The following is a 17,954-nucleotide window of genomic DNA, read 5'->3' on the forward strand; positions in this document are numbered from 1 at the left end:
TATACCTGCCCTGTACCTGTCAACCACACCCCTTTCACACAGAAGAATTTCTCATACAATACTGAGAAGTCACAGAGACAAAGAAAATGCCAGGTCACCTGGGGCCATTCTATGGCCACTTCAGGGATGGAGGTCAGCTGAGGGACTAAGAGGATACTCAGAAACATTTTCAGATAATAAATAACAGAATAAAAGGCCAAAGAACACTGGCTATTTACCCAATATACTAAAAAATATAACTGAATTAGGAATTGGAATATTTGATTTCTTGTATGTTCCTTTGAACTTTGTTGCCTTGGCCAAGTTGTGAAACTTCTCTGGACCTTTCTACACTCTTTCATCTGAACACCCAAGGGGGTGAATATATGATCCTTGAAATCTCTTCCAGCTATGACATTCTAGGAGCCCTTTCCAGAAAAACAACTGATCCTTGATTACTCACGTTGGTGGAAAAGAATGTGATCTGAATACTCCAAATATGAAGACAATGTGAAACTCATTTCTATTTGGTTTTAGAATGTCTTTGATTGTGTGAAGCAAATCACAACAAATTAATCTTCCTAATGATACTTAAGTCAGGCTAATGTTAAAAATTAATTTGTTTACCACTAATGTTGCTATGCTCAGCTAAGCATATGAAAGGTAGTATTCCATAAGGCAGCTTGGTGCCAGAAAGAGAGCTGGGCACTGTGAGTTCGTTTTGTGTGGGTTCTGGCCATTACTCTGTCACTTCCTCATTTATCCTCTCTGGACATAGGGGTACATCCTTTTTTAAGACACTTTCTGAGCATTCATCAAGCCAGACACTGTGCTGGCACAAGGTATACAGAAATGATCAAGAAAAACCCCTTCTTTAAGGATGTCTAACTTATGAGGAAGAAAAAAAGAGGTTTTGAGTGTGATGATGGAGATAAGCACTGAATGTCATGAAAATTCAGGGAAGAGGTAAGCATTTAACCCAATCCAGTCTTCACCCTTCATTTAGGACTTCCAAGGCAATCAATAGCTAATCTAAGACTAAGGGAATAGGATCTAAGGAGATGGCTTAGGGACCAAATTTGGGAATAGAAGGAAAGAGCATGTAAGGTGAAAGCAATCACATAAGAAAGGCAAAAGGTATGAAAGAACTGGAGGTTTCAATGCAGCTGAGTTTAAAGGAGCAAGTAGAAAGGTACAAAATACAGGCCTGTGGAGGGTAAACAAAAGCTTATGTTCCATATAATTTTATCCTGAAAATGATGGGGAGCCACCAACAATTTTAAGCATGTTAACTTCATAGTTGGGATCCCACCAAGGCTTAGCTTAGCCTCTGTGTTAACCAGCTATTTCTGCTCTGATTATGATCTATAACAAACAATCCCAAAATATCAGTTGCTTGGAACAACAAACATGGTTTGTTGTTGTTTTTGTTGTTGTTGTTGTTGCTGTTGTTTGTTTACTGGTCTGCAGGCCAGCTTGACTTGGCTTCAAGATGTGGGTTAGATCCAGGTTTGCCCTACATTCCAAGAACTAGGCTGAAGCAGCAATGATTCCCTGGAGCATACTCTTCTCCTCTCAGAAGGTGGAGGTTCAAGAGTGCTGGTGGAAATCCTCTTGAAGCCTCAGCTTGGAACTGGCACACTGTGACTTGTACTCATACTCTATGGTCCAAACCATGGCCAAGCCCCAAAGTCAATAGAGTCAGATGTGCACTAGACTAGGAGGCACTGCAAAGCCATGTGGTACATGGATGCACACTTCTGTTGTTGGGAATGTTGGGAACCGCAGCAACTGCATTCTCATCAGGACTCATCACCTCAAAACTCTCTGCCATGGCCACAGGGTTGTAAAAGTCACTGCCCCAGACCCACAAGGTTGCATAGTTTAAATTTTGATATAACTTGAAGTTTTAATTGCCTTTTTATTCTCAACTTTTTGTTTCCTATAACTAGTTCTATTCAAACCAATTTCTGACAGCTGCTTGGGGAAGACTGCTCAAAGCACAAGGCGGTCACTGAGTCTCACAGGGGTTACTCAGAAGCTTAATCTATTATTCAACACAGTGACCACCAACCTTTTGTCAGATCAAAGATTAGCACCTTAAAACAGCTATACTCAAGAAATTACTATTCTTTATTCTCATCTGGCCCTCCTCATGACACTCACATTTTCCTGCTCTCAATAGCCATCCCCTATTACTTTGTTACTGAGGCCATAACATTTCTTCATTTCCTCATTTCCTATTTGGTTTTTTGGGGGGTTTCCACACAGCAGAAACATGTTTGGTTCTTTATACGGGGCAGGCATGCAGTTATATGCAGAGAAAGAAGGAGCTGTCACAAAGATTATAAGTAAAATTGTTATTAAGCCATCAGTTTGGATAAGATCCTCCAGGGAAAGTCTGAAGATCAACCTTCTTAATCTTGCTCCCTTTTGATAACAACAACAAAATTCACACTCTCCTTTAATGGTTCCCTTTTAATAAGGTCATTTTTGATAAGCCTACTGTGTCATTTTATTTTCATACTGATAGACACAGAGATCAAAGGTGAACCAAGACCAGTGTCTTGAGAGCCCCAGAGAAGAGTTTTCAAATAGGGAGCAACTGTGTCAAAAAGCAAAGGTTAAACAAGAATATAAGTTAAAAATATCAATTTAATTTGGACAGAGCCACTGCTAGTTACACAGTGATGCCTTGCATAAGGGCGCTTGGCCAAGGGGACAATTGGGGCCAAAAGACCTGGTTGTGGAGCTGCATGAACTGGAGAAAGGGAAACCTTTTATAAAGCACACAAAGGTGCCATCTGTTTCCCAAGCTGCTGCCTCTGCATGCGCCCAGTGCCATTGCCTTTTCTAAATCGTACAAAGTACCATATGACCTACTGTCCATGAATTTAGAAACCAGAGAGTCAATGGAGAGGATTAAATTTTAAATTTATGTGAAAACCTTTTGTAAACTATTTAACACTATTCAGGTGTAAAGCAGGGGCAGGCAGAGGTAATCCAGAGCTTAGTGGGTGACAGGAGAAATTACATTCATCACCAGCATGTTCTGCCTCACCCACAGCAGGTAGAACCCACTTGAAACATTCAGAGAGCTGACAAGGTCTTCGGTGGGAAACCATCTGAAAGGAAACCGACCAGAAAGCACAGATGGGAGTGGACGTGATGGTTTCTGAAAGTCCATTCCAGTTGCAAACTCCAGGGCAGATGTAGCCAGTGGGGCAGAAGACCCTCAGACAGAAGCATCTGGGCAAGCCTGCCCTGAGCCAACTGCCAAACCCTTTGATCTTGCCGGGAGCTTGACTTGGAGAAAACATCCGGCCCCAGAGGTTCTCGAAGTTCACGCAGGGGTGAAACCCAGGAAGGTTTTTGTAAAGCTCTGTAATATTGTGTGATTGGGGGGATACGCACAGTGCTACAAAAACCACAGAGACTTGTACAAAAACTGCAGGGGCAAAGGTGGCACTTCCCTGGGAAGTCCTCAGCCTGGATACCTTGCCCCAGAGGGTGAACACAGCAAGTAGCCATCCCTCCTTGCTCAGTGACTCAGAGGGATGCCTGGAAGTTGACCAGGCCAAGAGAAGTGACCCCAGCACCTGGCCTCTCACTCCCTGCTATTCTCGCTGAGGTGAAACTGGCTTTTCAATACGTTCCTACAGCCAGGTTTAGGAATACAAAAAGGTATTTCTTTAAAATATGTCCTTGTCTTGGTTTTGCGTTGATTCTATTGCAAAAGGGAATTACATGAGCCATCACATAGGGAATTTCTGAATCCAAATCCGTAGAGAGATTTGCCCAGTGCTTTACTTTGCAGTTTGAGGAGATGAATTTCAGCAGAGATTGACTTGTTTTTAGGCAATCACCAGCAGTAGCTGCTCATGCTAACGGTGACTACACTGTAAATCATTGGTACCTGGTCAGTGCTTCACACAGCCTGTCTCCTCTAGTAATGCCACACGTTTTCTGCCCTTTAAGCAGCACTGGTGACTGTGGAGGCCTTGACAATGGAACAGTCATGGATCTAAGACCTATCCACTTGGTGATGCTAGTTTTCCAAGACTGAGAGTTAGGTGAAGGTCTAGGAAATGAGAACAATTTAAAACAATTGAAAGCAACATTCAGATAACTTCATGTACTGCCTTAGAAACCTTAGCCTAGGAATATGTGCTCCTACCTACTCCTCAGACAAATAAAAACTCCCAAAAGCAAACTCACTCCTACTGGCAATTGATTAAATCATCATGAATCAGCCGAAGCCGGTTTGGCTCAGTGGTAGAGCGTCGGTCTGCGGACTGAGGGGTCCCAGGTTCGATTCCGGTCAAGAGCATGTACATTGGCTGCGGGCACATCCCCGGTAGGGGGTGTGCAAGAGGCAGCTGGTCTATGTTTCTCTCTCATCGATGTTTCTAGCTCTCTATCTCCCTTTCTCTCTGTAAAAAATCAATAAAATATATATTTAAAAAAATAAATAAATAGCCGAGACTGGTTTGGCTCAATGGATAGAGCGTTGACTTGGGGACTGAAGGGACCCGGGTTCGATTCCGGTCAAGGGCATGTACCTTGGTTGCGGGCATATCCCCAATAGGGGGTGTGCAAGAGGCAGCTGATCGATGACTCTCTCTCATCGATGTTTCTAGCTGTCTATCTCTATCCCTTCCTCTTTGTACAAAATCAATAAAATATATTTAAATATATATATATATATATATATATATATATATATATATATATAATCATCATGAATCAGCTGGATGATAGACAGGTGCCATCTTTTTAAGAGCCAAGCCCCAAAGGTTTCCCTAGACCTACATAGGAAGAAGAGTGGTGGGAGCACTGCTGAGGTATTGGGAAAGTCCCCAAGTGCTGTGTCAGACAAACTCACCTTTGGAAAAGGAATCCGTGGAACCAAGTACTAGTAAGTAGCCATTTGTCTGCTCTTTGAGGTTAAGGCATCCTCATCTAAGGAGGCAAAAATATTAGAAAATGTGAAATGGGTAGCAGGTTGAGGAGAGGGGCGAGGGGATGGTTAACCCACTGCATAGGAATTGATATGGAGCTAAAAAAAATAAATAAACTTTAGGGCTGTGGAAGACCTCCCATAGCTCAGGGGAAACTGAGAAAATTCTGCTCAATCCATGGCTATAGAGAGCATGAGTCATTGTTTCGAGTTCCTGAGTCTAGTCTGAACTGATCAAAATCAAGGTTGATCTGTGTCTAGAAAATTTTATCAATTTGGCTGCAGACATAAACAATCCCTTAGAGCCTTAGGACCTTGGTCAGCAACTATGGATCGCGAGCCACATAAGGCTCTTTGACCCCTTGAGTGTGGCTTTTCCACAAAATACCACAGCCTGGGCGAGTTTATTTTGAAGAAGTGGTGTTAGAAGAAGTTTAAGTTTTAAAAATTTGGCTCTCAAAAGAAATTTCAATCGTTGTACTGTTGATATTTGGTTCTGTTAACTAATGAGTTTGCCAACCACTGCCTTAGGCCAAACATAAGCTCTTGGGAGAGCTCAGAACTGAGTCAGCTTCCTGAGAATAAAGGGCAAGTCCAGTAAGTGGTCGCTGATGTTGCCATTTTTCTTCAGGAGAAAGGAACCAGACATTCCTTTCCAATTGTTAAGGCTGAAAATGGAAGCTAAGTTACTATTAAGGAAGCTGGAAAGTTCTGGCTCCCAGTGAGACATATTCCATGCAGAAAAAAAAAAGTGAATGTGTAATGTTTCCAACTAAGAAATGCTTTAACGTCTATAGGACACAACCAGGAGTAGTTCCCTGAGGGCTCATGGTGTTCATCTCCCTCACAAAGAGGGTTTGGTTCCACTCACTACTTAACTGTCATAAAGCAATCAGTGCTAAACTTGTCAGAGGATATACTTGTCAGAGGATTTTACTCAACACAGAAAGCATCTTTTTTTGTGTCATTTAAGTAACATTTGAATTTAACTGCCACTTAAATGTCACTTAAAAAAAAAAAGACAGCAATATCCATTTGGCAGCAGCTTCCAGTAGATAGTAGACATTAGTATTAAGCTAGAAAATGTAATAAGCAAATTCAAAGATCCTTGGGAAGTCTAGCAATGGGGTCAGTGGTCCCAATCTGCTACACTGGCTACAGGAAAAGTAACAGCATGTCCTGGCCTGATGCTTTGGCATTCAACTATGTTTTAAAAGGTAAGAGAAGGCTCTAGAGAGTGTAATGGAGTGGGCTCCTCTCAGACAAGACAGTCCTGGGTGTATGAAGTGAAGAAGACATAGAATTAAGGGCAGAGGGAGGAAAAAGAGGAAGTTCAGGCTACATGTTCCCAGATGTCATACACTATGGGGAAGGAGCTTTGTATCCAAAAAGAGAAAAAAATCCAAAGCTGAGCTAGCAGAATCAGAGCACAGAAACTCGGGGGTTTTTTTTAATATTTTGAAAATTCAACTAATTCAGGCCCTTGCTTTTAGATCTCATTGACTTTAATAACGTAAAGTCACTGAAATAATAATGTGATCCACACTCCCAGCAAAGTTAGTGACTAATTTCCTTCATCTCCCTTTTTTATCAAGACCTTCTGACTGGATTTATGTTCTTCTGTTTACTGACTCACTTGATCCAGTGTTTCCTAAGTGTGCATGTATGTCACATGGTTTCAGATGGTACATAGATAGACTTTCTTTTAATTTTAATTGCACTGTCTTTTAATGGGAATCAAAATAGTGCAACTAGGTTATTAAACTCACAGGACTTAGTTTCCTTTTAATTATATTTGATGTTAAAAAGTGAGTAAATTAAAACTATTAAATTATATAATAGATGCGTGTGATAAAAAAAAAAAAAGGAGATGTGATTAATTGAAGTGTGGGAAACACTGAACTGGTGCATCCCACCATCCTTTGAAATGAAGATGAGGGGCATCCAGACAGAGCAGGACCCAGAATATATTTAAATAGTGCCTTCTTTTTTAGCCAACTAATATTGGATTAAAGAGGCATCAGTGCAAACCCAGGGCCTTTATCTTCACAGAAGCCTACTTCCTTTTGATGCTTCTTTCAAGTTTTTACTTGCAGCTGCCAGAGAGCACCACACTAACAGAACAGGTCCACACAAACCCACAGCCCCAAATCCACCACACCGTTTTAGCCCTCTGGATAGAGAAAACGTGAGGATACCATTTAACTTCATAAAACAGAACCAGAGAACAAGGCAACACACCATGGAATAAATACCACAATATAAATGTGTGCTAAGGACCATGACAACGACAGGAGCTTAGAAAAGGGTGTTAGTCATTAGGAACATCTTCATGAAATGGGCCATTAGATGGACTTAAATTAGTATGGGTTATTATATGTTATCATCATATCAACTACCACTTTTGAGAGCCGACTAACTCTAGCCACTGAATGAATGGCCTTTTATTCAATTCTCACAATAATCATACAGAACCAGATACTATTACCTGCATTTTTACTAATTAGAAGGGGTCCCCCAAGATCACATAGCTTTGCAAAGTCAGAATTGGCATCTGATTCCATTCAAAGATATTCTGGATCCTGCCCTCTCTGAATGGCCCTCAACTTTTCCTTTCAAAGGATGGTGGGATGCACCAGCTCATTGTTTTCTTTGGCTCATCAATTCATTTCTAAAATTCCAGTTCCCATCTTTGGCATTCCCTCTCACACACAATGGGTCTCCCAGGATGGAGCTTCTGCCTGGAGCCATTTTCTCCCATGGATTCACACAGCTTTCTCCTTCTCCTTCTCCAGATCTGTATTCAAATGTCACCTCAAGCGAGGTCTTTCTCAAGCATCCCCTAACATTCTGCAGTCCCCTTATCCTGCTGCACTTTTTATAATGTTCATCTCCACCTGAAAGTTTTTATGATCATTTATCTTCTGTTTTCCTTGTTCCATGAGGACAAGGACTGTGACTTGTTCACAAACACACTGAAGGCACTAAATAAATGTTTGTTGAATGAATGAATGGATGGATGGATGAGAGGACAAGTCAGCTGTGGTGTAAGGCAAAGGAAATAGAAATGAAAGCAAGCTGAGAGCCTGCAGACCCAAGCCTGAGCTCTAGCTCTACAACCTGTGACTAGTCACTGTCCCTAGATGCCGGGCAGTCTTCTAGGTGCTGGGGGAATCGACGTGAACAGAACAGACAGAAATTTGTGCGTGATAGGAGCTATTATTCTAATGGTAAAAGGCAGATGGTAAACAAAATAAATGAATAAAATATATAGTATTTTAGGTGGTAGTAAGCCCTGTAAAGGAAAATAAAGCAAGGAAGAGGAATAAAGGGTGGGCGGGAACAGTGTGCAATTTTTAACAAAGGAATTGCAGAGGCCTCTTCGGAAAGGTGATATTTGAGCAGAGACCTGAGTAGGTGACAGAGTGGCCATGCAGATTTCTGGAAGAAGAGCAACTCCAGGCAGAGGGAACGCAAGTGCAGCCTGCAGTGTGTGAAGGATAGTAAGGAGTCCCATGTGGCTGGAGGAAAGTGATTAACAGGGAGAGGATTTGAAAGGAGGTCAAGTTGATAAAGGAAGTAGGGAGAGGGTGGCTTGTAGACTACTGTAAGGAGTTTGGCTCATAGAGAATGGAATAGAGGTCACACCTGACCTAGAGGAAGACCAAGGGAGACAGAAAACTGGATTCCAGTCCTCACCCACAGCCCTAAAAAATGGACACTCTCATCTCAAACACTGAAAATGAAGATTCTGTCCTCTCTCAGGAACTTTGCCCTACAGGACGGCCCCTGGGAGCTCTGAGCTTAGTGAAATTACATCCTTCAAATAAATGCAATCTCTGCATCTAACCCTAATACACATTCTAATAATTACACCTAGGCTTTCTATTTTAGTGAATGCTTTACACCCTTTCATTTAATCTTACAATCTCCCAATACAGAAGGTATCACCCTTGTTTTATAAAGAAGGCAAATGAAGCTCAGTGAACTTAAGGAACTTGGCCAAATCACACACTTAGTAAGGGACAGAGTCTAACTAGGTTTCAGGTTTTCTGACATCTTTCTTCACCACAACTGAGAACCACTCTCCATTGTGATGATTCTCAAAGTATGATCTGTAGTCCTTTATGGGCTATAAACTGATCTCAAAATGCATATTCTTTCTCTAGTTTTAGAGGGACATACAGGCAATCTCATAGACTCGTTTGTATATGACATAGGTTAATTTAATTGTTACTTTTAAGTGTGAGTATGTTATTAAAACTTGCTGAAATTTTATATTCATGAATATGTTATTAAAATTTACTGAAAAGTCTAATTCTACTTTATGCTAAGAAGTCTGGCTGCTGCACAATGCTTGGCCATGATGCAAAGCTCTGGCTGAATACAAAATGAAATTCCCTTAAAAAGTAGAAATGAATGGGGTGCATAACTCACTAGACCTTGGCCCCACCTAAGTATAGCCCAAAGATTGAGAACCACAACTCTATGGCCAATGCGCCGCCTTTCTTTGCTCCTGATCAAACTAAAAGACTCCTTTCTTGTCTCTCCCATTCAGAGCACAGATTTGCAATGAAACATGACAAAAGCTTAGATTTCTATTTGACACAATAATCACCTCCTGTTTTGTCCTGAAGGACAGCCCCCAAGACTTAGGAGAAAAGAAATTAAGCCAATAAGAATAATTTCAATAAGAATAATTAAAAAAAAAAAAAAAAAAAAAAAGGTTAAGCCAGATGAGATAGAAAATCCCACCCAGTGTCTACCACATGACTTGGTTAGTGGGGCCAGGGTTGACATATGGGGAAGTGAGGCAGTTTTTAGCTTAGGTTTATCAGCTGTGAGTACTGATCTTTGGCAAAGGAACCCATTTGAAAGTACAACCAAGTAAGTAACTGACTTTTTTTCCCTTACTATGACCACTATATTTGGTAATTATCTTTGTTAGATATTTTCCCATGTTACCAGCTTCGGAAATACTTTTCAGGATGTTGAGAAATCCTTCCAGCATGTAATTTAGCAAGGGACTGGTATCTAATAAAATTTAGGATGGGGGAGGGGAGTGTGCTACAGTGGATCTTTTTCATCCACTATCCTTCCTCGGGAGTCTTTGTCTTCCCTCTACTTAACTAACTTTAGAGAACCAGCTTACTTAATACTCTAACTTTTGCCATTTACAGATCTAGAACATAACCAGACCTGTACTACAGTACATCTAGTAAATGTGAGGTGTAGTCATGAGCATGTTAAACCAAGAATTCTAAGACCAACTACTAATCCTTCTCTTTGGCTGACAAGCTCTGTGACTTAACTTCACTGAACTCTAGTTTCCCTCAAACTAGACCAAATGATTTCCAATGTGTCTTCCAGCTTTAGGACACTATGATCCTCATTATCATTCAGACCAATTCTTAGGAACAATGAGGAAAAATAAGGAAGTCCAATGGTATAAATACCAGTGGAAATTCTGTGCTATCATTTTTTAAAGGCACTGGAAAAGGAGTCAAAACTCTCCCTATGCATTCATTAATTAGCCCTTATGCGACCACAGAGGTTTTGACAAATGATCACTGGGGCTCCTTTCAATCTATTATTGATTACTCTGGTTCAATGGCTGGAAACTGAACTGAGGAGACCTGAAAGTGAGGACCAGCTCAGCCACTCACTATCTTAACCACTCTTAGCTTCAGTGACTCACTCTAAGACGAGCCTAATAATATCACCTCATGGAGTTGATTACAATAATGTTTGTTGAGGTAGTGTAGGCACAAGCTGTTTATAAGTAGTAAATACTTAGACAAATGATAATCATCTAATATTATGATCCTCTCTACAGACTCCAAGTCTTTTACATCAATGGCTTTTGCTCCCACCAGCATGTCCTTCCACTTCTAACTGAGGCATAGTTTTTTGTGATTTACTTAAGCCTTAAAGTTATGTTTCAGCTGAAATTAGCCATTTGGCAATTCTTAGAAGAACCTAAATAATTACTTTCTCCCTGTGAAAAGGTGATCCTTTTTTGTTTACTTTGCATCACTGCCAGATTTCTAAGCAGGACCTGAAAGAGATGGCATGTTGAGAAGATAATATTAGAAAACTTAGAGATTTCCCTAAATGTTAACACTCAGAAGACAACTCACATCAAACAAGCTTCCAAAATGCAATGCTTAGATCTCAAAAACCCTTGCAAAGTTCTGTGACTCCAGCTACCCCTTCTCTTCTGCTCCACCCACCCCTTCCTAACAGATGGACTAGACGGGGGCAAATAGGTAGCAAGGTTTTTTGTAATGACACCTAAAGTGGTGCTTACACAGCACAACTCATCTTTGGAAAGGGCACTAAACTCATCGTGGAACCAAGTAAGTTACACATTTTATTTCAGTCTATATATTCCTTGGAGTTGTGGCATAGTCCTGAATGAAAGGTGCTTCTTGGGATATTAGGAGGTTCTAAATTGAGGTTTGTTGTTGTTGTTGCAAACAGTTGGGGTAAAATTTGAAGGCAAATTCACTAGGATTTTCTCATGAAAATATTTTATGTATGCTTAGGAACTGTTCTAAGGATTAGTGTTTATAGTCCTCTACAGCTGCCTAGCAAAACCCCTTAGTTTGGCCCCTGATTAAGGACTGGGACCAGAGAAAAGGCAAGCCCTAGATGAGGAAAGTCTCTTCGATGTTTTTGAGGAAAAAGGCCATGGTGTAAGAAAAGGGAGGATTAGAAAAAAAATATCAAAGGAGTTAAATCAAAAAAGTTTTCTCTCCCTCAAAGGCAAAAGCCAATCTCGCCTGTCTCTTTTTGCTGAGAATTTACATTTAATCAACATGGCTGTTTCAACTGAATGATCTACAAGGTCCTATATGAGCTTGGGTCTGCTGAGAGCATTAATGTGCTCACCTCCCTGTTAGCCCTGAATCTGAGGACTCTGCACAGGGTTCAGGAGCCTACATCCAATATAGAAACACAGCCAACAACTTCAAGACAATAGAGGTTGTTGGGGCAGCTGCCCAACAGTCAGACACTAGGACCAGTCCAGAAATCAATGATCTTTCAAAGGTTTCACAAAATGCCAAGTCCAATAGGGAAGATGTTACCCCTTACATGGTTAGATGTTGTTAGGTTTTATTTTTCATTTCAGAGGAAGTAAAGAAGTGGGAAAAGGTACACGAATGTGGTGAGGCTGACAATCCAGAAAGCAACTGATAGTGTCAACAACATCGGTCCCTTTCAGAGGGTAAAATAAATTCCAGGGGTACTTGATTGCCTGTTGCTTCCAGGGAAATAGTGGAATTTGCTGAATTTTCTTACCTTCGAGGGGAAAGAGTTTACTAGAGGAATGAAAAGAAGGACAGAAACAGAATTATGTTGTAGCTGATTGCAGTTTGATTGATGTTGGTCAATTGCATCTGAGTAAAAAGTATTATGTTTAATTTTCCCTTTAACTCATTTCCACTTGAGTCCTAGCAGGTTTGGCTCTGTGAATAGGCATCTGCCTGTAGACTGAAGGGTCCCAGTTTCACTTCTGGTCAAGGGCACATGCCTCAATTGTAGGCTTGATCCCCAGCTCTGGTCAGGGCTCATGTGGGAGGCAGCCAATCTATATGTCTCTCTCACATTGATATCTCTCTCTCTCTCTCTCTCTCTCTCTCTCTCTCTCTCTCTCTCTCTCTTTTTCTGTGTGTGTGTGTGTGTGTGTGTATCCCCCTACTCCTTTCTACTCTCTCTCTAAAAATCAATGGAAAAATATACTTGGGTGAAGATTGGGGGGAAATTATTTCCATTTGAAATTCATAATTACCTGCACTGTTCAAATCAAATATCTGAGGCTGCACCTTTGGGAGCTTTAGAAAATAAGAGATGAAACTGATACTTAACCCCTCTGCCAAGACGCGCTGACCATGCTCTCTAATGATACTCTATTTCCTTCTCTGGTTTTCCCTTCTAGCAGTGATGGAGTATAACATGAGATGTGAAACTCGTGTGGGGAGAGTAGGAACTTCAAATCAAACCCCCAATCCTTAAAGTTTTGACAGCAAATGATGGACCTATACAACTGTCAGCCCCTTTGGCTCTAGCCCTAGACACTTGATTTTTGGTGATGAGATGGAGAAATCCATAGGGTGTTTAAGTTCATTTTCACATGATTACTATATCTTCCTGAAGCTCGTATCTGGACCCAGAGTCAGGAGAAATTATAAAACAAAAACAAGCAATCCAGAGCAAGCACTGGTTTCTTCGACCTGCATTCATAACAGGCAGTACCGCTGGGCTCCTCTGGCAGCTGCCAATTTCTTGTTCAACCCTCAGGTCCTTTGAAAGCCTTTCCCCGGACTCAGGGAATTAGGAAGCAAATTTGTTCTTATTGTGAGATTTGGTGTGAGTGATAGGGGAGAAATTAGGTTTCTAATAAAATTTTAAAAAAGCAGCATTTGTGACCCAAGAGAAAGGAGCCAGAATATGAGAACAAGACTCATGTCTAACATTCCACATTCTAACATTCATTATAAGAAATGTCAACATTCGATGCGCCATCCATACTCCCAAGCTATTGTGTTTTTCTTAGACAGGTCTCCCCATAAACCAGGAATACATTTCCATCTTGAAGGCAGCTATCGGTCACCTGTCACTCTCTTGTCTTTCTCTCTTTCAGCATTCTCCTATCCCAGTGTTTCTCAGGTGGGATTTCATGCTCACATCCTTATCCAGCAGTTCAATTATTACTAGCCCCAAAGAAAACTGAGATTTTGTGCACATGGCCCCCTGGGCTCATCAAGGGCAGCTTTGTAGTTCTCTGAGCTGTGGGGTCTCTTGGCTGGGTGCAGGCTGGGAAGGCAGGATGCAGATGTTCTAGCCCAGGCCCCAGGGCCAGCCCTAGGCTGGTTACCTGTGAGGCAGCATCGCAATGTGCTCCTGGGACACCCGACAGATATTTTTTGGAACTGGCACCCAGCTCTTCGTGGAACCCCGTGAGTATTTGTATTTCTCAGGATAAATTGAGAGACAGGGGCTGCCAACAGATTTGCATTAATTGAAAAAGTATACCTAGGAGATGTGAAATGGGCCAGAATGGAGACATTAGGTTGAGTCGCTGAAGTAGCTCTGTAACTGCTTTTATTTTTTAGAAACATATGTTAAAACCATAGCTCCCACTTATTTCTGAAATCTCCAGAGCAGCCCAGAGAGCACAAAGAATTCTGGAAGATTTATAATAATAGTTGGAGCAGCTGAGTGTAGGAGAGGCAGAACGTGGGCCCAGATTCTCCCGGAAGTTGTTTTATCCTTACACACATTCCTTTGGTTAATCTGACTCATGTGCCTGCCTCATTACGACCTGAAAACAAATGTCCTGCATCTTGGAAGATGTAGGACAAATGTGTTTAACCTGGTGAGAATAATCAGGTAGAGCAAACTGATATTCTAGTGCTCAAGTTCACTCTCATGTTGGCAGAGCGCCTTGAAATTGTGAGTGACATTGTTATAGATGTTGCAATTTTTAGGGAACCAGTAGGACTCTCTAAGTGAATATAAAACCTAAATGATTTCTAAGTTTAAAATTTAGCAATATTGTTTAGGAACGGTATACACTTCTTTTCATATTGTTTACTTAGCATTGGACTGGAACTCATAAAAAGAGAAAGTCTGAAAATAAGATAACAATTACTCAAACAAATAACACTTTGAAACACATGTTGAAATGTAATTGTATTTGTGAACCAAGGGGAAAAACTGTAAATTCTCAAAAGATAAGCAATTAATTAAATCTTTAAGTTTTAGACTACAGTAGTGCAAATTTTATACAATTCCAAGTTTTTGGTTTAAATATAAGAATAGACCAAGTCACATATGGTAACCATATTTAATGCATTCCGTTTTTTTAAAAAGTTCAACCTAATCAAATAGCCTTTTCTTCGGTTACCATGATAACAAAGAATGAGTTAGATAAAACACTTTCCTTTCAAACAATTGTTTTGAATAGACACTGACTAATAATACATCTGAGAAAATTGTTTTACCAAATCAGTACACTGTGCTCTATCTCAAATGCTGACTAACTAATTCAGAGCTCAATATTAAAAGTGGATGAATTTCTTCAGATACCTGTGTTGCCAACTATATTACATTGTTCAAATTATTCATACCAGGTCTCTCAGCCCAAAGTGATCATTGACAACTGCCTTTGAATGTAAATTTTTAAATCCCAAGCAAGCCTTAATTAGCCAACTAAATCAGACTAGGATCGGATGATAAGCTTAAGTAGCCAAGGAGATAGAGGTTTTTTTGGCTTGTTTTTTAATAGACAAGTTTCCTTTTTCTGTAACTCATAACTCCCTTGAAAATCAACTGGGATATATCTCAAACCAAAGTCAGTATAAGTAATGTCATAGTTCTGGAGCAAGAAATGTCATAGTTCTGGAGGGAGGAGTATGAGCAGAGCATGTGGTTTCTAAGCCGTTATTGCTCGGGTTATCAGTGTCTGTTATCAGTGGCTTGGGTTCTCACGTAGGTTGAAAGCATTTTCCAGGAAAGCCCTTTGAAAAATCCCCAAACCCTCTCTTGTCTAGAGTTAATGCCCAAAAATATAAGAAACTACCCTGTTTCCCTGAAAATAAGACAGTGCCTTATATTAATTTTTGCTCCAAAAGATGCGCTAGGTCTTATTTTCAGGGGATGTCTTATTTTTTCATGAAGAAGAATACGGTACACATTTATTGTTAAATGAAAATAAAGGAAATTTATTACCTGTATACGGTATGGTAGTACAGTAGTCAACACAAACCAAACTATGAATCCTATAGTATCAAGAATTTACTCATTTATTCAATGACAATCATGTCATCATCTTCTGGAACATCATCATAACAATCCAATTCCTGAATTTCCTGGTGAATTTCTTGTGACTACATTTCTTTCAGAATCAGTGGACCAAATCTCTCATGTTTAGCCTAGGGGGGCCTTATTTTCGGGGGATTTGTTATATTTCACTCAGAAGGAAACCTGTAAGTAGGTCTTATTTTCGGAGGATGTCTTATTTTCGGGGAAACACGGTAGATTTTTAGGAATAAGTTTCCTGCCCTGAGTGTGACTGTGATAGAATCCAGTCTTTTAGCTAAGCTTCCCAGCAGAAGAGGTAAAGGGGAGAGAGAATTCTTTGAATAGCTGATTCGCCATGGTCCATTTATAGAATGGTGATCAGCAAGAACTTCCTGACAAGCAACCACTCCATCTCAAACAGATATAACTGATGGATTTGGTATAGCTCTGCTACCATGAGCTTCACAGCTGAACCCCAAATCCAGAGTTAGGATAGATAAGAACACTAGAAAAATTATTCCATATACACACTCATTACCAAGATGTTAGTTTAGCAATACCTTATGTCTTGATTATAGACCATAGTAAATAAAAGTACACTGGTATTCAACATTACTTAATTTGATACCAAGAAGCCAAACTGAACTAAATTTTGTATACTAAGGGCCATATTCACATAAGCTATTGTAGTAACAGTGAAAGTCAGCAATTAAGCTTAGGTGTACCAGTTAATAATGTGGATTTTGTAATCAAAGAAAATATGACAAATTCAAGAGAAACATCAAAAGTGCCTTATTCAAAGTAATGTCCATCACTAGCTATACATTTCCCCCATCTTTCAGGTAACTTGTGGATACTGTCCCAATAGAACTTCTCTTGTTTTGAGACAAACCATTCTGAGACCCAATTTTCCACTTCTTCGTACGTTTTGAAGTGCTGCTCAGAAAGTGCGTGTGGTAATCTGAAGGAGAAAGTTCTGGTGAATACAAGGGGTGGGTTAATATTTCCCAGGCAAGATCTTTTAATGTGTCATTTAGTGGTTTTAAAGTGTGTGATGGTGTGTAATCATGAAGCAAAATTACTTTGCCTTGTCTTCTGGAATATTCTGGTCATTTCATGATCAAAGCTTGGTTCAAATTGATTATTTGTTTTCAGTAGCAATCAGTATTGATGGTTTCACCTGGTTTTAGAAGCTCATACTATACCACACATTCCTGATCTCACCAAATGCAGAGCATTTTGTATTCTTTCCTAAGCGATTTGGACTTGCAGTCAATATTGATGGTTGACCTGGATCAACCCATGATTTTGTGCGTTTGAGATTCTCAAAAAAAAATCCACTTTCCATTGCCAGTCACAATTCAATGCAAAAAAAGACTTTCTTTCAGATCATTGAAGCAACATTTTACTGATTTAAACCAGCGTTCACAAATATCTTGAGATGGGAGATGTTCACCATAAGCTTCCCAAAGTATACCATAACTTTCAGCAGCACTTTTCTTCAAAATAAAATAATGAATTAAAACTTCCCACAAATGCTCTTTCTTGGCACAAAATTCAACATTTTTAAGCATAAAAATATCTATGATGTTAACACCTTCAGAAAATTTGACATATGAAGTTTTGAAGCTTACTGTCAATACAACAAAATAGCAACATATCAAATCACATATATATCAATGTATATGTAACTATTGAAAAAAATCCTCATTATTAACCGGTATAACTATCCAGATCATTCAGAGGTTGGATATCTTTTTTTTATTTCAGGCATTTGTGGAGCTCTTTCTTTAGCATTGATTTTAAGATAGCCTAAGAGTTTAAGTCTTCATGGACACAAAAATGTATCACAATTCAGAAACTTCAGTAAGACACAATGCAAAAGAATCTTTACTACAAGACTTTTGGTTTTAAGAGGGATAAAATATACCCATACAGAGTAGCAGACAGATGGTAAATCAAGGTGAGGCATGACAGAAGAAAAGGGTAGGAGGAGACCCAGTTATTGGGACCAACTTTCCAGAGCTCCACTTAAAATAAAACAAGAACAATGGACTTCAACCAACTGATTTTATATACCGTATTTTCTGGCGTATAAGACGACTTTTGAAACAAACAAACAAAAAAAAGCCTGCTCAGAGTCAGAGAGGTGGTCTATTAAAAAAAGAACTGGTGTTGCCTTGGAAGTGGGGGGGGTAGTCTTATA

The 17,954-nt window shown here is 40.0% G+C and overlaps 1 gene segment (V, D, J or C); it reads left to right on the forward strand.

Annotated features, from left to right (window-relative positions):
• LOC118724741 overlaps positions 1-17,954 on the forward strand; it is a 48,198-nt gene that overhangs the window by 26,647 nt on the left and 3,597 nt on the right. Inside the window, 1 exon segment of the C gene segment in view lies at positions 11,254-11,298. Within this exon segment, the coding sequence occupies positions 11,254-11,298 (45 nt within the window).

This window comes from Pipistrellus kuhlii, unplaced genomic scaffold (assembly GCF_014108245.1).
Source record: "Pipistrellus kuhlii isolate mPipKuh1 unplaced genomic scaffold, mPipKuh1.p scaffold_m20_p_1, whole genome shotgun sequence".
In the NCBI taxonomy this organism is placed as follows: Eukaryota; Metazoa; Chordata; class Mammalia; order Chiroptera; family Vespertilionidae; genus Pipistrellus; species Pipistrellus kuhlii.